At 41.5% G+C, this 26,631-nt stretch overlaps 1 protein-coding gene across 1 annotated transcript in view; it reads right to left on the bottom strand.

The window, feature by feature from the left end:
- The window catches only part of znf407 (zinc finger protein 407), a 136,136-nt gene that overhangs the window by 62,118 nt on the left and 47,387 nt on the right, over nt 1–26,631 (bottom strand). The window contains exon 3 of the mRNA XM_017038216.2: nt 15,023–15,097. Within this exon, the coding sequence (XP_016893705.1) occupies nt 15,023–15,097 (75 nt within the window). The remainder of the gene's footprint in view (nt 1–15,022; nt 15,098–26,631) is intronic.

Genomic DNA, 26,631 nt, shown 5'->3' with positions numbered 1-26,631 from the left:
CATACACACACACACACACACACACACAACGCTGTGACTTTTCTTCTCAAACTAAGTTAATTTCAAAGCTCCGTGGGTTTTACTGATTTCAATGCAATTAATCAAAAATGTTTGAGCCGAGAAACTGCAAATCACCAGCACCAAAATGCTTCTCGCACAAATTAGCAGCCACTAAAAAGTATTGGAAATCTGATTTGTGCGACGAGGTTTAGTCAAGGCCTTTTATTCACCCCCTCCACTCACTATCCTTTCAAAGGCACTTTAAAAAGGTGTCCAGATGCTTCACGGCTCAAAGTTTTTTTTTTTTTCTCTAAGACTAAAATTTAAGGCATCGCAATCTGAGCAGCCACTAAAATTAACCATTATCTCCATATTTATATATCGCCCGCTCTAAATTGCGTCCGTAAGAATTACTATCAATATGAATATCTGCGACAATAACTCAGCCACAGTGCGGAAGACAGGATGCTCTTTATCAGCCTTGTGATAGGCTTTAAATACAGCACAAGCCAGCCATATCAGAGCTTTTTCTCTCTAATATCAGGCCGCATTAGCACCTCGTAAATCAAATTACACTCCTAGAATTTCATTAGGCTCACCTGCCAGTGCTGCTGTGCTGCAGAAATATTTATGTTTTTATACTGCAATTGTGTGCTCTCAGGTACACAAAAGGGAAGGCAGGGGGAGGGGGCCGAGAGCGCAAAAATAAAGGGTGATAAACCTAATTATCTTTTAAGAATACAGAGAAATGTGTCATAAATTGTGGCGATTGTGAAGAGAGCTGGCGTTCCAGCCGCCTGTGGGGCTGAGAGTTGGGGAACCGGTCTACTCCGCTGTTTACCATCTTTAACCGGGGCTAGACTCAAACACAATCCAATTAGCAGCTTCCCAAATTTCACTGGAAACAGAAATCAAACAGGATGATGTACGACGCTGATCAGCAGGCCCTCGACAACAACCTAATCTGATCAAGTGAAAAAAGCACAACTGCTAATAACATAACAACTTGTTCAGACTGGATATAAATATTCTGATAGGAGCCTGTCTCTGTTATTTAATTACCCTCCAACAAATTTTACATTTCCATTTGTTTATTTATCGTTGTTCTTTGCTAGATTGTATTATGTGCATCATCAACATCTCTCTCTGGCAGTGTTTGCTGAATATGAGCCGACGAAGCTCCGGGGGCCATTAGTAGAAGTGGCCACGCAGAGGGAGCGCCAGCATTCCGGGCTTTGGACGGTGGGGTGTCTGAATATGGATTTTGATTAGACACAAAGGGAAACGCCTGGGCCGGTGACCGGAACATCAGCCACTTAATACGAGGTACAGTTGAACATTAAAGAGCACCTGGTTGTAAATCAGTGGGCCCTGTAATGACATGCATCCCTGTCCTAATACTGAGCCCCTAACAGGCCTCGATTACACTCCAGTCCAAATATCATTTTAGAATAATGAGCTGTGTCCCTTATCTAATTAACAGAGGCCCTGGTTCACGTTTTGCCGCTCTTCTCTCCCTTACTGAATTTAGGAAGCTGGTTAAACTCACAAATATTTAGTAAATTTGCTCCACAGTATGACTGGTATAACTTATAACACCATGACTTTTGTTTTATGTTTTGGGTAATTGCTGGGTGTAACAACTAGAGGCTGTTTATCCAAGCCTCCGCTTGTGTGTATGTGTTTGTGTGTGTGTTTGTGTTTGTGTGTGTGTGTGTGTTTGTGTGTGTGTGTGTGTGTGTGCGTGTGCTTGTGTGTGCTTGTGTGTGCTCCACCGTGTGTGTGTGTGTGCTTGTGTGTGCTCCAGTAGGCAGAAGTAAAAGACCAGGTCCATTCTCTCTCTTATTACTGGAATTGTAATTCAATGATCACCTTAGATCACACCCGTGCCATAAATCAGATAGGCTTGACAGAGGATGAAAAATTGTATTAATAATGTGAAACTTATTATACAGTCCCAAATGCTCCCTTGATAAATGACATTGTTTGGGCCTGACAATGATTGCATTTAAAACATTATTTCTGTTTTCTGCTGCTGTGCGAGAGTGTGTGTGTGCACACACTGCAGGACGCTGCAGCGACGGTTCGCAGGGTGGGGAAGATAGAGGTGGGGTTCATAAAATATTCAAGATGTTTCCCACCCTTCTCTCTAGAGTCAGTGGGCAGGCAATGGCTGTGGCAGTAGGGGTATAAAATCTGTGTGTGCGTGTGTATGTGTGTGTGGCCAGCAGCACAAGTGAAAAGGCTGGTGGCTCACCGCAGCATAAACACCCAAACTCCCAGACCACAGAAAGGAGCCATGCGCATCTTCAAATCATAAAGCAACCATACGCACACTATTATTACAGCACACCCTCGTCAGATATTAGCAAATGTGAGGAACTGCAGAAGGAAGCTGCGCCTTTGCCCTAATCATTTATGAGCGTGTCAGCCATTGCTGCCTTTTCCCTTCCTTAAATAACAGATTTTTAGTAGAGTTTATTTTTCTTCATAATTCAATACTTACAAAGAAGCTACTGTGTAAGAAAAACAAGAGTTTTTTTAAACCAGGGGGAGAACAGGCATTAAAAACTCAAAGAAAAGAAAGTACAGGAATCGTAAGCCTTGGATTCTTTTTTTTTTTTTTTATGTCTCCGTCTTTGTTTTCTTGCTTGTTTCCCAACAACTTGAACCTGATGGCATTAACATTGGTCCATATACAGAGAGACAAAGGTTGAGAAGTCAGAAAAGCCGTAAAACAACAAATCTGGCACAGGCCCCTATTTCCAGCCACAAGGACAAACACATTAAGTTGTAGCACATTATTTTGCTAATGCTCTCCTGCTCTCATCACCTGTCTGTGTGGATAAAGTGCCCTTGCTTGGTGCAGCAGCTGTAATTAGGGTTGTTGTATCCGTGGCAAAAGATTGAGCCAGAAACCCCAACCTGTCTGCCAATACAGTTGTAAACAGTCTCCTAAAACCAACAGGAGGATAAAGAGTGGTCTAACAGAACCTCCTCAAACACTGTTGGCAAATGTTCAATTTTTATCGTCAGATATAAAAATATAAAATATATACACTAAGACTTTGTGTGTGCACACTTACATGGATAGTATGAATTGTCGTTTTCAATAGCGCAGAAAAAGCCTTTTTGAATTTTACATGAGGAGCAGCGCTCTCCATCGACTCCATGTAACACCACTGTATGTTCACTTAAACTAAATACATTTTACGCTTCAATATGATTTTCTACCTGCTTGGATCACACTGGTCAAGTGAGGGAATGTTTGAGCACACATGGATTGCATATGTTGCATGTATTAAAGGTAGTATTTAACTACAGTCCGACCTGATATTACTCAGCTCTGACTTAGGGACAAATTTGATTAAATCTGTGACTATATCCAGTACAGTCAGGTGTTGGTGTGGGGACACCTCAGTCTCAGACTCCAGCCACGGCTCTTAGACTTGACTTCTCCTTCCCGACTCTGTCCACGTCCTTTACTGTGCAGTATGTGCAACACACACACACACACCCACCCCCTAGTGATCTTATTACCCCCCAGTCCCACCCTACTCTCCCTTCTTTTCGCCTCCTCCTCATTCCTGCAAATGACCATGATGGGAGGCCATTCATCTCACTCCTTCGGCCACCACAGTGAAATAAATCAAGAATTTTTCCTGCAAATATAACAATATTTGTATTTGGGGTGGGGCAGACGTAATTGATGACTGCAACCATGCTAATTAAAAACGGCAGAGGTTCCATTAATCTTGGTCACATGGTGGGAGGGGACAGTTCGGGGTAGCTGCTACGGCATTGGCTGGACGGCGGGACACTGTCCTCATCAGGCAGGTGATATGGACCATTGTCGAGTATATTAGCATGGTGAGGTTAATGTGAAACGGCCATTAATAATCTGAACAAAAGTCTGCGGTAAACGCAGCCCGTCTTCCCCTGCGTCTGGTCTTCTGTGCCGACTGAGACAAACAAGACAATAAAGTGAACAATCACACGTGTTTACTGCCATGTCCTGGCTGAAGAAGTTAATTGCTTTTTTGACTTCACTTTGTAGAAACTCTTGTTTTACTATCAATGCTGAAATGCACACACAAGCATACATACATGCACACACACACAGTCTTTGAGAATTAATTACTTGTCCTAACTCTTGCTAGTTGGGTTTAGTTTGTTTCACAGAATCAACTGTGACCAAGGATGGACGTTAATATTTCTCAAGTTACTTCAATATATTGCATTCAACACATGAATTCCTCAGCTTTTCTTAAGAGACAAAGAAATGCATGTGTATATTACAGGTGTCGACAGTCACCTTTCTTGCCCGATAGTAATACAGAGAGGGAATTTTGTTAATAGAAAATGATGAGTTGAAAACTGCTCTGACCAGTGGTGTAGAAAGCCGGAGATTGAAAATGCCCCAACAAATAAGTCACTTCTAAGCCTCTACATGAAATAGGAGCGTGAACAGACCATAGAGTTGATAAAACAGAATCATATTGTTACTGTTGTGCCATTACAGCGAAGACAATTTACTAAGTAGCCCCAATGAATGGTGCAGATGGATTTCATCATCACGCTGTAATGGCTTTTACATGTTAATTCACAACTTTTGCCTAAGCGCCACGACTCAGCCACAGAGTAATGGCTAGCCTGCATCTGGCAGAGGCAGTGTAGGGCGGTGTATGAAACATGGAGAGAGACACAAAGAGAAAATGATAGAAATAAACAGAGAGAGAGAGAGAGGGAGAGGGAGAGAGAAGGGTGTGCGTGGGGTGGAAGCAGTAGCATATGGTGCCACGCTGCCATAAACAAGCTTTATGAAAAGACTTGGGACATTTATTTAATCATGGAATACCTGAGGAATCGCAACGAGACACACACTTTGTCCCATTATTGTTAGCCCATAAATTTAACTGCTTTACCAGAACGATGAGGAACCTGACACAGCTACCGCAGACAACGCTGGGAAGCAGGTGAATTTATGTGTGTGAGTGTGTGTTTTAGTGAAATGCATTGTGTTGCAGGTATGGTAAAGAGTGTATGCGTGGGTTTACAGATGAAAAGCAATGAACGCTACACACTGGTATCAGTGTTTCTGCAGATACACAGTAGTATACAATGGAAAATACCTGTATCTTGAAGGGAAAACCCAGTGTGTACAGATACAGATATGTCCTGAGTTCACAGTGTTTCTTCATTCCCTTTCCTCTCTCTCACCTCACATAATTATTTTTATGTTCACGTCATCTCCTTCCTCCTCCGTATACAGTATAGAGATTTCACAAACTCCATAAAGAATGAAGGCCTTTGTAAGCTTTAATGCTGCTTTTTTTAAAGGCAGAATCTAAAGAAACTGTTTAAAAACATGAAAAATGTCATGTCTGTCACCTGCAGATGGTGCTATAAACAAATTAGCATGCACTGGTCCATGAGTTGGGCATATTGGTAGAAGATTTATACTTAAAAACAAATCTCTTTTTTCTCTTGCTGCACCCAAACTCTTTCTACAGGAACAAAGAACACACAAGCACAGTGTCAGTGTTATAAGTCGCACCGTAAAGAGACTAGCGGCTGTTCACTGATATGAGAAATGCATCACCTGACTGACACTTCTAATAGAGTGGGTGATCACAGAAGAACAATAAGCCTGGGTACTGCAGTGTGCTGCCCCTGCAAATGTGGGAGATGGCTCCTTCAAAGTTTGGACAGAACTTTAACGTTTCATATCCTATTACAGTGTGTCCCAAAATGGGGGGCAGGCCACCATAGAGGGCACAGAGCATTCACAGAGGGTGGCACTGATGTGTAATTTCCTTTGTCCAGTGACAATGGAATGTGTTCATATGGTCAGGTGTATACATAAAGCCTTATTCTGAGCCACATCTTTCATATAGGAAAAGTGCAAAATAAAATACTACAGCACTCGTTAAACAATTGGGGAAGGAAACAACTCATGTGAAAAAGCTTGCTGTAATAATCAAAGTCGTGCTCCATCACCGTTTATTCATCAATACTGACTCCTGTTTACAAATAAAGTGCATAGATGCAGACTGCATGAACGCTCACCTGTCTACAGACGAAGTGCACTCCAGTAATAGTCTGGGAACCACTGCCATATTTAGAAATGTTAAATGTACTTCTGAAAATTTCACTACTTTATACTGTGGATTAAATTAAGATAATCTTGCCCCTCCTTTAATACTTCTTCCTGTAGTTTAATAGCAGCTGTTTAACTTCTGAGCTGCATTACTGCCACCTATGGGCTTTTGCATGACAAAGCATTTTTACAATTAAAAAAAGAAAATTGGATATGCAAGAAGGGGTAGCATCTCTGCAGATCGACGGATCATTATATGTATCCCTTAAAATGACCAAGGGAATTCATTTTGTATGATTTGTCCTCTTTTAAAGAAAACTTTATTGCATAATCTACCAGTCTAGTAGATCTAAAGACCTTGTGAGAATGTATTTTTCATCTATACTGAACTGCAGTCACAGTAGACATTCAAACAAAGACCAGTACTATGGTGCTATCACAAAAAAACACACAGATGCTCAACCAACTCACGTGCTGTACACAGAATTGTATCAGTGTAGACGGTGAACTATAGAGAGCAGAAACACTCCAATGAGATTACATGGAGCTGGAATTGCATGAAGAAACATGAAGTAACTGTGCTGTGGGTGCGCAGTTGTAAGATGGCAGGTACACACTTTGAACCATACACACACACACAGACATGCAGAGCTGTGGGTCAGGGGGACAGCAGTAGCTCAGAGCCAGCTGTGACCTGCCGGTCCAGGTGCTCAGGAAAACCGCTGTTAACGGCCACGATTGATGATCTAATCAAACTGTCACCACAGCGATCCGCCGCAGTGGGAGGGGAGGCTGCCGTGACATGGAAGTGTGTGTGTGTGTGTGTGTGTGTGTGTGTATTGGATGGGGGAAGGGTGAAGGTATGAAGGAGGCCTTGTGTATGCTTACCGTTAGTCCAAATTGACAGTGACATTCTCAATAGTGAAAAGGGCTTCTCTCTCTTCACCCCCCCATCCCCATTCGTAAGTAATGGAGGAAACAACTCCAGTGGTCTTCCGGAGGATGTCACATAATCAAGGGAGCCCCCTCCACCACCCACCTCCACAGCTATAACATCTCATCACCAGTCTCTATTTGGGACGTTAAAAGATGATATGGTACAGGGCTGAACCCCAGGCTGACATCAGGCTGATTGTAATGACTTCAGTGTTTTGTTTTGATGTTAAACATTCTTCACAGACCAGAAAGAATATATATAAAAAAATAAAGCTAACATTTCTTTTTAATTTTTTGTCTTTTCTGCCACAGACTCAACCAGGCCACAGTTTGGACAAGAGGCCTTATATTGAAAACTGTCAAGACTGCTCACATGTTTGGGATTACAACTAATGAAGAATGAATAAGATAAGTTAAAGGCATTTGTAGGTCATTTGTAAAGATTTTAGCATGTTTTATGTTGAATCCCTACTTTTACCATTTGTTTATTTTGAATAAAAAATAAATAAAAAACTATCAAATAGACAAAATAAATAATGGTCGCTAGATACTCTGAATTATGTTATATTTTATGATAAACCATCCGTCTTCATTAAATGTTATAATGGGCTTAAAAATGGTTTTAGTGATGTATTTTTTTAAATAGGTTCAACTCAGATCAAGTCTTTTGTTTTAATAAATAAAAAATAAAAAAATCATTGTTTTAAAAAGTGTTGTATACAATTTTAATTATATATTATTATTATATTATATACTCTTTATTATTATCCTCTCTAATGACATAATTAAAACATATATTCAGTATTTGATTTCACACGTATTTTTTAATGACTGAATATGAAACAATATAATGTAAGTAAAATACAAATGACAATCTCCGTTGAAGCCATAGCGTTACAGCCTATTAGTATAGCTGTGCAGCTCCACGAGGTGGTACGATAATAATTCTCTAGTCCATAAAAATATGTATTAGGTTTTGCTATTTTTAGCAGGAAAAGTTCAGGAAGTTGTCCAGCTTAATAGCGGCCTTGTCGCAGACTGTTTTGTTTAAGTGTGTGTGTGTGTGTGCCTTTGTGTGTGTGTGTGTTAATCACCTTCCTTGGGATATATCCACGACTGCCGCTTGCCAGTCCAGCTCGCATTAATTTAATCGCTGCTCAGCTAATTCATTGATTAATTGGTTCATTAGTGATGCCTGGCAACATCCATTTCTGCCATGACAGTCTGATGTTTCAATACAGAAGAAAAACAGGGCTGGCTCCAGCCCAGTTTTTCTACAGTCCCACTGCGCATAATGTCCAACCACTGTCAACAGTTAGCTACACAATTGTGTCACTGTGTAACTGCCTGGTTTTGTAGCACGGGATGTGAAATGAATATGAAGGTGAACTGTGCACATTCTCCGTTCTTGTCTGGTTGAGTAATGTCACTTGGGCTTCAGTGGTGGGTGACATCATTCTTAGGGGGAAAGAAAAACTTCAACTGCTGGAGGGGAATGTTGGAGCTGCACTAGCGAGATGAGGTAGATGCCGTTATGAGGAGACAAACTGCTGCAGATTTATCCCTCAAGTCAAGGTCAAGCTTTTGTGACATGATGAGTGGTTTCCAACTTCGGGACGGGCTGTCATCTGCTAACTAACATTATTATTAGTAATAGGAGACGATGGGACCTCGCTGGACCCAGGACCAAGGGAAAACATAGTAAAATGACCAACAAAAACGCACAGCCTAGACAGTGGTGCTGATGTGACATCACTGGCCAAATCAGACGTACGACACGTGACCTTTAACCTCTCTGCTCCGAGACACAGGCCCAGATTTACAGTTGGTATTTTGTCTCAGTTTTGTCTCACGAGCAAGACCAACGAGGGCGGAGATTTTAATAGCTTTTGTGTGTGTCAGCTTTTCAGAGAACCAACATAAGTTTTCCTCAGCCACACACACACACAGACACACACACACACTTTTGCACCATATGCCCATGACAAGTGCATAAAAATTGTTCCCAAGCGATAGCGCAGGCCAACCCATAAAAACTTAATGCACCTAATTTTCCAGTAATCAAACTTTTATAGACTGCGATGGCTTTTAAACTAACAAATTTTAATTATCGCTTAATTTTAACAGCAATATTAACGTGATCCCTCATTCTGCGAGTGTTCGTTCTCCATGAAATATTGAGTAGGGTAAACAGTGAGGCGCTGTCCGCTGGCTCCTGTTCAAACAAGCAGCCAGTAAACACAAAGGTGAGCTAGGGGTCGCTGAGGCCCTGCCAGCACCAGCCTAGGCCTACGTATGCTGCAGAGACCTCTGGGTAATGGAGGTCCACGAAACTGAGGCGCTTCAAAGTCAGCATGCCGATGTTGCACCAAGATTACAACACAGCATGGATCACTTGTGAATGTTGGTCATTGGTTATTTTGTGATCCTGCTTCAATGCCAAACACTTTCTCTTATGTCCGCAGAGCGAGTTTGATCCCTCTGCTGCCCCTGGGTGGCTTCAAAACCAAAACTCACCACCCAAGACCGAGCACGAGAAAGTGCCGACACAAGCAGATAAGGGCGGGAAGTAGAAAGAGAAAGATTAAAGAGTAGATTCATTATCAATAATTAAGGGAAAGGATTTATTTTAATGGATTAAGGGTTGTCTTTATCTACTCTTTATCACCCTATCTCTTTGCTAAACTCCCTTCTTTTACCATCTTTCTCTCTCTTTCTCTCTCTCTCACTCACTCTCTCACACACACACATACAAACACACACAAAGCTCATGCTTTCTGTGTTCCTTGACCCCTGCCTGTGTCTTGTGGTCCAGATTGCCACCATGCTGGATACAGGCAGAGCTCTTCCGCCTTGACTCCACTCTTCAAGCCTGGATGTCCCGACCCATGGAGCTGGGGCAATATGGCTGTGCTGCAAGGCATGCTGGGACCCGGCTGCAAGCCCATAGCTCAGTGCTGTAGAGCCAGATGCTCTGCTCAGCTGAGTTCAGCCTCTGGCATCGCGGACATGAGCTACGACAGCATCGTATAAATCAATTCAGTTGTGTCAACGCACAATAACAAACACAGTGCTTTTGTGAGCAGATGTGTTGATGTGCTGACATTTCAAAAGGCTAAAGGGCTCACATTAAACTAGCTCCATGACGTATTACTGTCACAGATTTTCATGTCACAAACACCGGCGGTCTTTTATCAACCGAAGGACAAATTAAGCGACAACTTTGACTGAAGTGAACGGCATTTTGTGGCTAAAGTAAAGAAATAAAAAACAACACATTGTCATTAACATGTATTTAACGCAGCGCTAATGAAACTCCTCTCACTGCACTCATCTGATAAGTAATGCTCTGAAAACCCGTCTTCATTTTGTGAGTCATCACACCTGCGCTGCATGCATCATGCTAGCTATTTCTGGATGTGTGCTCATGCCTTTTCACCTGGTTTCTCTTTTCTACCGTCTTTACCTAGACATACAGTGTAGGGGAAGAAAAAAAAATATATACATATATAAAGGCACACAGCAACTGAAAAGCAGACTTTGGCAATTAGACACCCCCAAAACACTGCAAATACTCTCTACAGCTGCTCGTCTCGTGGCCTCTCCATCTCCCTCCACTTAAACAAATATATCTTTCTTCTGGGTTGTCAGCACTCCTGTTTCAAGAGTGATGAGTGTATTAGCTGAAGGAGTTTATTATTACAGGCGTGTAAATGGCACGTATTATAACAATTACCTATGAAAACAGGTATGTGGGACAGGTCAGTTGTCTCACGGCGCCCTGTTTTTAAAGAACTAATTACAAGCAATTGAGTCAAGGTCGCCGCCGTCAATCATTGGCCCCGGCCACTCCCTTGCAATGGATGCAGTAGGCGTGAGGTGACTGCTCGCTTTATGCGCGAATACAAAAAGTAAACTCTTGAACGTGGAACAGTTGTAGATGTCTTAAAGTAAGGGCTTTTTTTTCAATAACCTGAAAATGCAAATGCGTCATATAAAAAAGTGTCGGGTTGTTACTCAAACGCTGCGATACACAATTTCACGTCTCTCCTCAGGGATACATTGGGTAGTTTGATGAAGCCACAAATGCAGCAGTGATGGTCGTATCCCCCTCTTTTGTTTTATAATCAAGATTACTGCCATTGTTCTCCTGAGAATGAGCAGTTTGGATGTTCAACAATCCATCAGTGTCAAGGAAGCCAAACCGCTGGAGAATAATTTTACAGATTCTGGGGGTTTTTACAACTGTTTTTCCCAGTAGGTGATACATTTGGATGAAAATGTTCAGAGGCAGAGTGTATTTCAACCAGCATTGTTGTAGATAAATGACAGAAAAGTAACAACTTCTTCATATCATCCTGACCATTGTTGTAAAACGTTAAGGTTACATAATAAGCCATTCAACCGATGGGTTTTGCGATGTGGATTTGTGGGGACGCAATTAGCACACACACACATACACACACACAGTAAAGCAGACAAAAGGACGGAAAATCCCTCATCTGTGCTCGGTGTCTGCAATGAGAAGTGGTGGCGTGACTAAGACGAAGACCCAGTTGTGTCACTTTACAACAGTTCAGCTCTCTCTCTCTCCCTCTCTCTCTCTCCTGTTCCTTCTCCCTTTTCTCTGAGACACACCTAGAACCTGTCACATAGTTGGAGTCTGTCATCCCACCCATCCCTCTCTCCCAGTTCCTTGTCCTAACCTCAATATATTGAGGCTACTCTTTGGTGTAAATTCAAAACACATGGAAAAATTCTCATTTAATAACAAAGTTATGGGCAAAACATTATTTATTTTAAAATAATTCTTCAAACATGAAGGGTTTCATGAGGGTTTGTTTATCATAAAAACACACTGTGACTAGATGTCACGGAAAAAGAATTTTCCTGATCGGTGCCCAAAGGAAAAATACTGCATTTTACTTTATTTTAATAGCTTGAAAGTAAACCAGATTTTGTTTTGTGTTTTTTTATGTTTATCCAACACTGTCACTTTTAATGAAGTACAAGAGAACAGTTATCCAAAAACATTAGCTGCCCTTTTAAGCCAACATGGGTGGGATTTTATCCTCCTCACAGAATCCCACTAAAAATGATTTGGCATTTGAGGCCCCAGATGAATTTGGATAAATGGAGCCCAGTGTTACCTACACTACCTACAGGTAGTCAGATTTCTTCCTCCTCCTGCTCCCCCGTCCCCCCAAACCTCCCCTCTTCCTTTGACTAACAGATCTCCCCAGCGTTCTAAAAATACCAGGTGAACAGGGCCGTAGAGATGGTGATGAAACTGCCTCTCTGACACTGTCCTACTGCAATCCATCTCTCCACCGCCTGCCAGCCAGCATATGTTTGCAATTGGCTCCCCTCAACAGCCCCCCTCTCTATCCCCTCCCATCTACCCCAACTGCCCCCCACCCCACCCTACCCCCCTCAAACATACACACATTTTCTCCATCCTTTTCCTTTTTCTCTCCCATTCTCCCTCCGCTACCAAGTCTCCAGTTCAGGGCATTCAAACCAGAGTAGTTATCAATCACTGAGGCACAACTGTCACATCAGACCAAACACCTGACACACACAAACAAACACACACACACAAACGCACACTTCCTCTTTCTTCTCTCCATTTCCTCTCCTTCTTTTTCCTTTCATCTCACCTCCGTCTGTTTTGTTTGTCATCCCTCACTCTCCTCTCCTCCTTCCTCCGTCTTTCACTAACTCCTCTTCCATCTTCCGTCCTCTGCCTCCTCTCGTACACTTGCCCAAATTTGTTCCACTTAATAAGCCCTCCCCACTGACCTTGTGCTAATTAAACTGCACTGTGTTGAAAATATGATGGTTAATTAATGATGAGATAAATTCTGTCTGCAGGACTGTCAGAAAGATGATGACACCACGTTTTACAGGTTTAAATAGAACAAACCTTGTGGCTGTCCTCACTCTGAGTGCACACACGAGGGGGTTTCTGCATGCGTGCGTTTGTATGTCTGTGCAAGTGAATGAGTGAAGAAAAGAAGGAGACAAAGAAATCAAGAAGATACAACTATTTGGATCAGTATATAATCACATTTTTTAGTGAGCAATTAGTGCACAAACATAACTGTACCTCACACTACACCTGCTGTGTCCAGGACAAGCACTGACTTGTGATATAATGATTCTTTTGAGGGCTCAGCAGAGTGTGTGTAAAGAACTTTCAGGTAACACACAGACCTTAGAACTTCATTCACACACACTCTCCTAACATGTCAGTTTGAGTGACCTTTTCTGTTATAATAGTAGAAGCAGTAACATTAAAAGGAAACGAGTTTGAGAAAGGTTACATATAGGTACATATTTAGATGTTTTTAAGGAAATACGCCTATCCCATTCAAGGAGCTTCTGAAATCCATATGGACTTGAAACTGTAGGTATTTGGTGTTTGAGGGCTGAAACCCAGATCAGAGACTTGTTTTGTTGAAATGCTTAGTTTCATCTCGTTTAGAATCCAAATGAATCTAGACTAAAACTGACACCTACATTTTAGTTAAAGAATATTGTTATGATCTATCTAGGTCCAGTTCCTACTGTGGGTGATATTGATCCTGAAGGCCAAAACAAGCTTGGCTATGTACAGATCTGACGGATCCACTTCACCATTGCAGCCTAATAGATAAGTCATCTGTCAGTGAAATTTATTTCACAAACTCTTATTGATGACCATAGGTCACTAAAGTATAGATTGTCGTGTTGATTTCAACTTTGATTCAAACCTGCCTCCTTTCCTATCAGGGAATACTGCAATTGCCAAGGGAATGACAGCAGGGTGAGGTGGGGGGGTGCATTTAAAATGCAGGCGCAATACCTGCCTCTGAACCTCAGCTGGGATAATCTGTGGACAGCACTTTTCCTTCACAAACACCCAAAGCTGATGCGTTACTAGGCAAGACCTGGGAACCTAAGTTGAAACTCCTACTGCTCTGTTTAATTCCAGGATTTAATCCTGAGGATCAAATAATGATAATAATAATAAATATTTTACAGGACGGTACGATAAACTTCTCTCAATAAAAATGTGGATAAAGCAGAGCCTCTGTGTATTAAGGTTTATATATATTTTTTTTCATCTAATCCAGATGAACAGCTGACAGTAGGAATTTGGCTGATAATGTCTGCAAGATCCAGAGGCATTCGGTCGGGCTGCTTACTTCCATATCTGAAACAACTTGTCATATTTAATACCACATGTCGACAAAAGTATCAATTTGGTTGCAGAGTAATGAAAAAACGAGTCTGTTTCTATTTTAGAGGCCAGCTTGACAGATTGAGAGGTGTTTAACGTCTCGTTTTGGCTTGTCAGGGTAGCAAGAAGGGGGGGGGGGGACTTCACAACTTCATCTCGCACACATATACAAGCACTGACAGCAGGGCTCTGCCTCTGATAGACAGGGCCAAGCGGGAGACATTACACATACGCAGAAACACATCCTCACATGCACAGACAAAAATGGTAAGAGAAACATCATTCACCCTCAAACCAAGAGGAAGAGCAAGAAGTAAGATGAGGGGGCCACTCAGATAAAGTTTGACAGACGAAAAGGGGATGTGAGCAAAAGAGTCAGACAGACAGAATGACTGAAGGATATTTAACTCATTAGAGAAAAGACGGCTCCTCAGTTATATGTAACCCCAAGTTTAACCAGCAACGACTTGGAGCTTTTAAAAGCTTGAAGACCACCACTGAGGATGTTCAAACCGGCTGCAGATCTCACTCTAATATCATGAAATAAGTTATGTAGCTTGTCTGATCCATGAGGGGGCAACAGATAGGATTCAAACTCTCATTTTCAGATATTTATCTGTGCTTAAAGTTAAATGTATGCTGCCAAGCTGCTGACAGCCTGGCAGCATACATGCAGTAATTGGTTTAGTTTTTCTATGTTTTTTGATCAAATTGTGATACTTAATAATTGTCTGAAGAGTGAAGGTGTAAATCACACGTACCTCTCTTTACGCTGTCCGACTCCATGTTTGCCCAGCATGTGGGTGCTGAGGTGTTTCTTCATCACAAAGGCCCAGCTACAAAAACATAAAGACAAAAATAATAATTAGAATAAGAAGGCCTAGAAACGACGTCCTGATGTTGTCGAGGGCCTCGCGTTTTACCATGTCTACTAAACAGCAAATGAAAACATAATGAACGGATGACAGGGATAACTGCTGCGACATCCAAGCTGCCTCACCAGTGTTTTCATCCCTTGGCCTTTTCATTTAGCAACCATCACTTCCTATTATTGTGCAACTGAGAGACAATGACCACATCTGAGAGCCAAGGATGGAGCGACATGAAAGGAGCTTAGGGAGTTGAACCAACAGTCATGTGGTTGGCTCTGTCCCTGCACACACCCGGGTTGTCCTCTGCATTTTTGCTTAGTTTTATTCATTTTTTTCTCATTTAACTTTTTCTTCTTTCCCATAGATCATTTTAATGACTACGGGCCCAACCATGAATTTCCCATGCTTCTCTTTTGACTTTCAATGTCAGAGCATCATGAAGCAAAACTATAATTATTTTACCAATTATGTCCCCATGTCAAAGAACTCCCTCAACATTCCCCCACCACACACACATGCACACACACACACACACACACACACATACATAAACATGGCAGTGTCCTCCATCAAGGCCTCAAAGTCCCCGTCCGTCATCTGGACCCCTGAGGCCGATGCTAACTAACACCATCATATAAATATTCAAACATTCCGCTGTTTTGCCTCGTTATCATCACTCTGCATTTTCTCCGTTCTCTCTAACTCAATCCATCCACCCGTCCAGATTGTTGCCTCCAAGACAAACTGGGAGCAAGCGGATGACTAAATCTTGCACAGTCCAATCAGGGAAAATGGCAAGATCAAAATGCCGAGCTTTTCTGGCCCAGTGAAAGCACCACTGACGGCGCCATCTATAAATAAACAAAGAGCATAATTAAGATATTTCTGTGGGGGCGGGGTGAGGGAACGAATCAATATATTTTAAAGAACAGCGCAGCCTTGAAATACTTTACGCACACTTGTTTAAGACGGCGTGTTTAGACGCGGAGAAAAAAAGAGCTTGCAAACATTTCTGTTAATTATGTATTACAGCTGTCCTTCATAAACCTAATTACAGAGTGCTGAAAGGCAACAGGGGCAATTTGCATATGTGCATGAAAGACAAGACATATGCAAAATATGATTTTAATTAGCATTCTTTGATAGCGAGGGGTACAAATCAAACTGGCATGTTGCGAGATTCTCATCTCACCCCTGTTTTACTGGATTATTCCAAGAGTGGCACGTGTGGAAGATGGGTAATGCCCTGTGGAGCCACCTGGCAAAGGCTGCACACATGTGTGCACACACAAAATTTGCACAGCAACATCACCACTCAGGACTTCATATGAATACACACAAATAGGCAACACTTAACACTCTGAGAGTTATCTTTTTGTCAAATGATTAACTCAAAGGATCATTGTCCATAAGATTTAAAAACACACACACAGGAAGAGGGAGAAGGAGAAATCCTCTCTTTGCAAAGCTCATAATATATTATTTAAAATAAGAAGGATCGCTAGTCTGTTGTGCAATGTTTGTGAAGTCAAAAGGTTTGGGAATATTCTGTGTCAAAATATTGTGTGGCAGATCTTTTTAGGCAACCCTTTTTGTAATGTATAATGTACACTTGTACCTGGTGGTCTTTCTGTAAGGACTTTGCATGTTCTCCACATTAATGCCTGGGTTTTCACCGTATTCTGGTTTTCTCTTAAAGACCTTCAGATTGTGAAGTAGGCATATTGTCCCTTTACTGCCCTTAAAAGGATTAGGGTGACCAGGTTAGCAATGTTTAGTCACTGGTTACGGGAATATATGCAAATATGTGTACATGTGCTGGTGCGCACACATGGAGTGGGAAATACAGGGAGGAAGAGAGAATTATATATCTAAATGTTAGCGGACCAAAGCCATTGGTTTAAGGCAGTGTGAAATCAGCCTCATGCCCTTGGTGTGTGGGTGTGTGCATGTGTGTGTGTGTGTGTGGATATTCTGCCATCCAGGTCAAGGCCTCCGCTTGTCCTCCTGCTGCCTTGGGCTGCATCATCAGCCTGAACCATCAGGCTTGATGGTTATTGTAACAAAGGGATACTTTAACATGCCATTCATCCATATCAATTCACTTCCCCACATGAATTGAACTAATAAGGCTGTGCCTCTGCCCTCCAGGGAGGCTCATAATATCCATTGCAGATATAAAGAAAAAAAAAAAAAAAAAGATAGAAAAAGAACGGCGGCGGCTCTGGTGTTTCACGTTCGACTTTCCCTTCAGACTAATCGGCGCGCCACAGCTCGTTAGGTCCGTGACGTGCCGGAGCTTTACCGATAAGCAGGGGAGACACGGCTCAATTACCCACAGTTACAATCATTCTCTCTCTCTTTCCTTGTGCTGCCTGAAGATGAAGAGATAACTTGTCAATATTTGACACAAACAAATTCATTTGCCTAATGCTATTCCTGAATGTGGCCCATCTACAGGTCCAGAAGGAACGGAAGATCTAAGAAAAAGCCTGAAGAAAGACTCGGCTTAGATGAACCAAAGAGTGCCAACCCCCAAATTACCTATTTCTGAAATCTGTGCACGATAAAGCTTGCTCAGATGGAGCCAGGTCAGATGTGACACCCTTTTCTTGAGTTAGTTTAAGCTGTTTTCTTATGTTTTGACAGTCAACCTTGAGAGGTTAAAAAGGACAAATGTCCTGTAGTCTTTACTTGACTCTGACATCTCTGCACACACACTGCTGTTTAGAAAAAACACACCAGATGGCATCAGGTTCCAGACTGGCAGAGGAATTGCCAAAGAAAATGAAGAATATATAGCGCATGAACAGAAAGACACTATAGTTTATATGTATAAAGTCAGAAGTCAAACACAAGTCATTTCAAAACACAAAGGAAACTACAGTAAACACAGGTACCGCTGTAGGGTCTTTGTCTACAAGTATGTTTGTATGAGGCAAAAGTTTGTGATCAATTGACAATGTCTTATTTTTCTTTTGGAACAAATAAAACATTGAGTTTTGTCTGCCTGCTGTGATCCACCGCAACGTAAACACATCATTGAAAAAGCTGTGAGGTGAAAAATGAAGCCGGAGCAGAACAAACGTCTGTATTGTAAATGGTTAAAAGGTAACTGAAAAGCCATTAGGAGGGAGCTACCAGATGCAGGAACCACTCAACCCTCACCAGATGAAGCCACCAAAACCTTGGGAAGCAGAGAGGTTCCGTGGGGGAAAGATAAAAATGGAGGTGGTGATGGGCTCTGAAGGTATGGGACCACTGCTGCCTCTCTTTTTAAGTAGACACCCACACATACACAAACACACACACACACATACGCTCTTAGCAGTGGTCCACTGGGCCCCAGAGAAATGAGCGTGTGCGGCCTCATCCAGTCTCCTGTGCCAGTCCTAATGATGGCCTCCACCTGCTGCTTTAATGTCACAGCTGGATCGCCCTCCATCCCTCACTGACTCTGGCTGCCATCAACAGCAGGTAGCACCCTCTGCACAACACTCCAGCACTCTTCATCTGCTGCTTCCATCTCCCTTCACTTCCATCTGCGGCTTCTCTCACCACTCATCTCAACAATGAATCTTCCCTGTCCATTTCTTCACAAGACCTTTGTCCATAACCATGTCCTACAATATCTCACCTCCAATGTTGCCGTCCAATGAGTATATAGTCTTATTACACTCCACCTTTCATCCATTGTCTTCCTGTCCAGATCTGAAACTAACTCCTGTGTGATGAAGGTGACGGATGTGATCTGAAACTAACTCCTGTGTGATGAAAGTGACGGATGTACTTCAAGGTTTTTTTTTTTTTTTTTTATCATGAAACACCTTCGAAAAAAATCAATACAAAAAAGTTTGGTCTATCTGTATTTTGTACTATGACCATGACAGATATTTTGTATGACACAGTGTTGTTAGTAGTGGTCATTTTGTAAGTTCTGAATTAATTATAACTTAGTCCAAATTTAGTCAACAAAACTCGTTTTGTTTATGTCCTCTACATATCCAAATTATTTTAGTTGACTAAATTTAAATTAGGGCTGTTGACAAAAATAAAAAGAGTAATAGTCTAATATTTAAGTTTGTTATAATAAAGTATAATTTGGGATATTATGTAAATAAATAAGTGTTCCTCATTGGTTCCTACAGTTTATGTGACAAATCTCTGACAGACTTTGCTCATATTTTTGTTTTGATTTTTTTTTTCATTAAGGTAGGAGTGGTGTTCAATTTTATTGCATTGTTAAAAGTGAGTTTTTTCAGAGAATAATATTGTCTGAAAGATATGTCTAGTTTTAGATAGAGGAAATGATCCAGTGGTATTAGTATATGTACTTCTTCAGCTGCAAACATAATTATACGTTTATTGTTAGCTACAGAGTTTCCAAGCAGAAGAACAGAACATTTAATGTCACAACTGCAACCGTTCTTTTAAGTAAACACAACATGTTTTCTTTTTTCTTTGTCTGTTTATTTATTTTTGTCTGAATCTACCAGAAAGAAGAAAGAAAGAAACCTCAAGGTAAGTTGACATATCTAATCTGAGACGCTTTGACAGGCAGGTGAACTGACGCAAAATCAGACACTAACACTTGGCTGACAGCAACCCTGGAGCACTGAGACAGCTGCCGACATGTCAGACAGACAGATAAACAGACAGGAACAAGAAGAGGGGAGATAAGACATTTATTGACAGACAGAGCGACTGTCTCACCTGACAGAGAGACAGACAGGAAGACATCGAGAATGACGGCCGAGGAAGAAGAAATTCTGCTGAGTTTACAGGCTGGGTTTGAGGGATGTTCTACAAGCTGGGCTGTAGCAGTAGATGGGCTGAACTAAATGTGGTGTCAAATTTGCAGATGTAGAGATAGATGGTGATGGAAGGATGGAGCGAGAAAAGCCACGGGGGAGAAGGGAGGGAAATAAAAGAATATGAAAAATCATGATGGAGTGCGGAGATAAGTTGGAGTGAATGTGAACTGGGGACGGAGAAGTGAGGGGGCAAATGCAGTTTGCCGCGCTGTCGCTTTGTTTGACGGAAGCGCGAGGGTGATTCGGCATCAATACTGCTTGGGCTTCGAAGACATCCACTTATGGAAACATCCCACAACGTAACAGATATTGGAGGTGGGAAATAAATAAATAAAACATCAAAATTGATCTTGTTTTCATGCCAGAGCACAGCGAGCACTTGATCTATTCTAAGATGATATTGATAAAAATAAAAGGGAAGCAAAGTGTTTCTCTGACAGCCGATCAACGTCAAGGCTCTCAGTGAAACTGACACCTCTCACTTACTGCATGATGACACCGCCTGCACTGCCTGTGTGTGTGTGTGTGTGTGTGTGTGTGTGAGAGAGAGAGAGAGAGAGGGAGGAAGAGAGTGTGTGTCCTCTAGTCTTGGAAGGAGGTGCATGAAAAAGCTCACTCTGCTTCTCCAAAGGGGTTTTTGGATCATCTGCTGAGGCAGGTGATGGGCCTTGACGGATTGATTGAGGCAAAGTTCTCATTGACAGTGGCAGCGCCCCATAGAGTTCTCAGCTCCAGTGCACACTGTTCCATTAAAGAATCATTTAGAGAGGGAGGAAGTTCCACCTGCGCTTATGCAGAGCACACCCTAATGTGAGATGAAACAGACATTTCCAAGCTACTTGAAAAAGGAGAAGAGAAAGAAGAAGAAGAAGAAGAAGAAGAAAATGTAATAATGAAAAATAAAAGTTCAGTCCCTTCCTAACAGTGCATTTCCATCTTCAAGAGAACAGCGATTGATGAAGTAATCTATTATTGATATCATCGTTATGCGCCAATGGCAGTTTCAGTGTTATGGAGCCTCCAGCTCTGAGCTTCACAGCACTGTTTGCATATTATGCTACTCAGCTTCATTATATTTTCTAATTAACTGCTTTAATTTGGGATTAAAATCCTAAGTGAGGCGAGAAACCTGAAATTGCTGATCAAGAAAGAATAATACTGTATTCAGTGTCAAGATGAAAGGAGAGGTGTGTGGAGAACGAGGTACAGACAGTTACACAAGTAGCACTTTTCAAAATAGACTCATGAGAGCGGTCTTATTGTGTGGAATCAGCACAAATGCAATTCACTTTTATGGATTTGAAGAAAAAAAAACAAGAGAGAAAAAGGATGGAGAAAACAAAAAGGAAGATGGAACATGTCCCAAGAATCATTTTAAATGAAATACATAACATACTAAAATACTGCTGTGTTATGAAGAGGTGAAAAAGTCTCATTTTACAAAACAAAACAAAATGAATCAAAAATGCTGCTTGTTAGAGGCTGTTAGCTTCCCTTGCTAATGAATCTCCCTCCCTCTCCTTCCTTCCTTGCTTTCGTCCCTTTCTCTCTGCAGTGCAGTTAAAGATATGAAAAATATATATGCTTTTTTCCTCTCCTCTCCTTTCCACTGCGCCGTGTTAAATCATTAAAGAGAAGTCCTGCTCATTATCTCTCTAAACAAAACTTCTCTTAAACCAAATAAATCACTGTTGCGCGGCGCAGCTAACAGCCGTGAAGGGATAAATTACAAAGCGCCTCGCTGGCAGCGCTGGTATTTTAAAAAGCTTGCTGCACAATTTCTATGATGTGCAGTAATTTGTAATGCAGGTTTCCTTGTATTCCGAAGGTCTCCTCAGGTGTGTGTGGTGTACGCTGGGAAAAGAGGTGAAGAGTGGAAAGTGGAAAACAAAAAAAAAGCCAATTTGGGTCCTCTATGTTTTCACTATTGTTAAGTTTGTTTTGTCAGTAAATGCAGCACTAAGCGAATTTATTATATATATATATTTGTTTGACTATATATTTTTATGAAGCTGAAAAATTCCTACTCAATAGCCACGGGAAGTTGACATAGAAACTGTTTTTATTCTGTGAGTGGATTCAAATGATAACTTGTTCTTGCCTTAAATTAGCATTTCTGTAAAATTAGGATCAACAAAACATTTTAAAATATTTTACGTAAATAGTCTATACACTATATCCAGTACTTGCTGTGATAAAATATGCAGCTAAGTCACAAAGAGGATTGATTAAGTCATTTCAAATACATTACATTTTTACTCCAGAGATAGTAAAGTATGATTTTTTTATTATTATTATTTCATCTCTGTAAACTGTGAGCAAACAGCTCTTCTTTCCTCCCTACAGAGGGTGCTACAAACTCTCCTTGAAAGCATCGGCCTATTAGTGGAGTATATCTGTACTCTATTGTTCCATATAAACCTTAAACCGCCACTTAATCGAACAACAAGAAAAGAGTTTATTTTAAAGAAAAGTGTTCGCCAGCCAACAGTTTACGGAATCAAAGCACGTCACATTGGCTGCACGTGCTGAGCAGTTGGTACGTAATGATTTGTGGAGCTGCACCCTTACAAAAGTGACAAAGCTTTAATTGCACCCTCTATTGATACATAAATAACACATTTTAAAAGCTAAATTCTCAGCTCAAATTATCTCCAAATTGCACATCATGAAACGACAAAGTTATTATTCAGCCATTTATTACTTGCAGTAGCTGGTCTTCTCTAAGGCTCAGCACAGCTTAACTGCTACACCCCTTGATGTTTAACCCTGGATCTTTAATTATAAAGAGATGGTGACAAAGATATTTCTCATTATATCAGATGTGGGTAATATTGCTTGTGTTATTGCCTTTTGTTAATAATCAGTAAATTAAACCAGTGTACTGATGCAAATGGGACCGTTTTTGGCAACAGCTATTAAGGGCAGCTTCATTAAAACTGAAAACACACCAGCAGGATTTTGTCTCCTCTTTAAAAAAATACTCCAGCCACCCTTTAACTTCCTTCCCCCCGCCCTGCATTCTCTGTGCTTTCTTAAGGGTTTAGAAACTGTGGTAAGCCCCCCCACCTAACACAACTCTGGCCTCCAGTGGGCAGATTAAACTGTGGATAAAAGGGCCGCACTTGGGTCCGTTTATAAGAGCAAGACTCTCCTGAGCCTCATGGGTATAAAAACAAGTTCATCCCTGATACACCCCCAACACACACATACACACACCCAACGACAGAAAAAAAAAATAGCACAAACATGATTTATTCAGTCTGTTTACTGTAGAGTCTATCTCCCTGTCCTCTGAGAACAAATTAAATGTATGAAAAAGGGATGAAGAAAGACTGAGTTGATAAGAGGAGAGGAAGAAAGACGAGACAACAAAGAAAAATCAAATTAGGATTTAAGTCCACAAAGTTAAAGTATCATAGTAGGGTTTATTCATGACAGACCCTACGTTATGTTAGTTAAGATAAATGTAAATTCATACAAATGTCAAAATCCTCCAACTGTGAGAATATAGGTTTTGGTAGATCACAGATTCGCCAGGAAACCTGATCTGGAGTCAGAGGTGAAGAGAGTGAAAGTTGAAAAACACAAACACAGGAGACAGCCTCTAATTCTGAGTGTTGTTTTGGTTAGTGGGCTTGCACATTAAGAGGATCTGAGGCAACATGACAAGCCAGAGCTGTATTTCCTTCACTACAGTTTTGCTCAAGCAGATAATCCATAAAACATAAGGCCTCCGTATTGACATTTTTCCTCAGCCAGCTGACTGAAGGGCGTAGTTGGGATGTCAGGCCTGTCTGTCGGCCTGCTACCACTCTCATTTTCCTCACACGTCTGTGAAGGGCAGCTAAGGTCACACTCCAGAGGAGCAAAATAAACTGTGGGTGATGGTGCTATTCTAATATTCATTAGATCTTATCAAAGAATTGCTTATCAGGTTCAAAGTACGGTAACAGTTGATGAAAGGGCTGGAGTAGTGGGTGAAAGCACAAATCCCACTTTTAAAGAGGACTTTGTGAAAATAAAATAGAAAACTAACATCTGTGCTATGGTAATGCACTTGGAAGTTGTTTGCAATGTTTTTACTATAAAAAAAGACTTGAATCCAGATCTGTCATCTTATGCAGAGGCTTGAACTTCCAATAAGAAGACAGATCTGGACTGAAGGCAAATCAAGCAGATCCACCTCATCGTTGTACTGTTAAAGTACAGTTTCAACCAAATTAAAGATTGAGTTTCCAAAAATACAAAAGGAGAGTACAGTATGTGTTAGCTACATCCCAAAATCAAACAAAACAATGGACTTCCTGTAGACTGTCTATGGGTTCACACAATACAGTTCAATCGGTGTTATACATACTGCAGCCACCTACACACAGCAAGTGAAGAAGTGAACTTCCACATCTTCAGGAAGTACACACGTACACACACACACTCACTCATACACACACAAAGGAAGTCTTTGTTTGGCTATTGCTGCTGTTGTCTTGACACCCACCATCTGCCGCCCTGACAACAGAGAAGAGTGAAGAGAAGAACTTCCCTCTGAAAACACACCCTCCACCTAACAAACCCCACCCTTAATAATAAAAAAACCACTCCACAAGACTTTGTTCAACTAGGCTGAGGCCTCTCCTCCCACCACTGACACCCTGTGATCTTCCACGGGTTCAATCGACTCTCAGTCAACACACCTTTTCTAAATGCTCAGGTAAAAGTCCAGTGAAATCTATAAAGTGGTAAACAAACAAACAAATAAACAAACAAACACAGATGATGAACAGCTGAAGGAACAGCATTTGGGTTAAGTCTTTCTTCTATTCCTCTTATGTAAGTGTGAGTGAGTGGGGAGAGGGAAATGGGGGTTTAAGGTTGGCAGAGGTCTTCTTTAGTCACCATCTGCAGATGTGAGATGCTTCACAGAGACCAAGCACTCAATAGTAAATGAATAAATATATAAATATGTAAAAAAAAAAAACATGCTATGCAGATGAGGGTGACACAGTCTCCATCTCAGCCTATTCTGTAATACACTGGCCATTCATCACCTGCGCATGCAAAGCGCCAACGCTAGTCCTTAGCATATTCGCATATTCTAATGAAGCCTTGCATGTAAATGAGGACGACCTTTTTCTTTTGACTTTACCTTCTTTTTTTTCACTCCATTTTTTTTTTTTTTTTACAACTTTACATTGAGAGGAGTGAGGAGGAGAGTGGTGGCTGTAATGGCTGTTAGAGCGACAGGGTGAGTACGTGATGTTGTGATCTACACTCAAGGATGCTGTAATTAGGCTAATCTATTACCAGACGGCAGCTGTCAGCTATCTTTATGGCTAAGGACGGACTTGTCTGACTATTTATTAAATCTGGCAGTGGATTTTGAGAAGGGCTGGTCAGTAGGAACCACAGAAAACTGTAAACACAGAGACACAACTAAGATTGCTACATATAAAGCCTTAGTTCTGCCACTGGACCTTTAAGGTAATATGCTGTGTTGTGCTAATCGTAGCTGACGGTGTCTTGCATCACTTTTCCATGTATTATAAGTTATAATCACCACCTAGTTCTACTATTTCAATATTCTTTGAATCAAACCAGAGACAAATTTAAAAAGTGAAGTTTTTTGTCACCAGGGACCACCAGAGGGGAGGGGAGACCAGACATCTCCTCTCCCCTGTCCACCAGACAGGGTCCTGAGCTATCGGCAGGGAGGTGGGAGGAAGTTATGCCTCCTCACTGTGACTTTGAACTTTCTTAGATGAGACATAAATATTGAAATATTGAAATGAAAGATGCGGCAGGCGCAAAAGGGGGTGGAAGGAAGGAGAGAAGGGTGGGGGGAGTAGAAAAAAGTGAGGGAGAGGATAGACGGATTGGGGGGTGAGAAGACAGGAGGCCCACTGAGAGAAGAAACAAGGCCCTCACCCCTCAGCCAGGCTGCATTCTAGCAGGCCGACAGTTATGGATAGGAAACATTACTGCTGCTGGTAATTAAAGCAAAAACTAATACTGTCTCTTGGATGAGGGGGTTTCATAGAGAGCATCCATTTGTCATTGCTGCACACTTGCCAAGGCCAGATTAAATCACACACACATATTTAGTCCCACTGTGCACTGAAGCTTCTATCTTTCTATCTATCCATCTATCCATCTATCTATCTGTGCGTCTATCCATCCATCCATCCATCCATATGTCTGTCTGTCTATCTTTCTAAATTTGTACACATGCAAACAAAAAAAAAACAATTACAGTTTATATATATATACTACAATCAATTGAAAACTACTAGTGTCCTTTTACAAAAACACATGTAGGTCAGTTTCTAATAAAGACTTAGTTAGCGACTGAGTGAATGACTGTCTGATTGCCAACTGGCACTGAAAAGGCCACTGCTAGGGGGTGGGCGGGTGTGTAACGGGCAAAGACGAGAACTGGAGAGAAGGAGGGGATGCCATGTCACCAGACGGAGAGGATCGGTGACACTGAGCGTGTCACAGGGTGACGGCTGCACTCTGCTAGGACCAGCAGCCCCTGCAGCACTGTCAGGGGAACCAGCAGCTCTAGATACTGACACTAGCAGCCACAGTGACAGGCCAAACATGACTCGTCTCTGCTCTTGCCAAAGACAAGGCCTGACGGCAAAACTACACCCGGAGCAGCCGGAATCGCGGAATTGCATCTGG

The sequence above is a fragment of the Cynoglossus semilaevis genome, chromosome 13, assembly GCF_000523025.1.
Source record: "Cynoglossus semilaevis isolate Cse_v1.0 chromosome 13, Cse_v1.0, whole genome shotgun sequence".
Taxonomy (NCBI): Eukaryota; Metazoa; Chordata; class Actinopteri; order Pleuronectiformes; family Cynoglossidae; genus Cynoglossus; species Cynoglossus semilaevis.
Note: the sequence above shows the minus strand (reverse complement) of the source record. Positions and strands in the feature narration are given on the sequence as shown.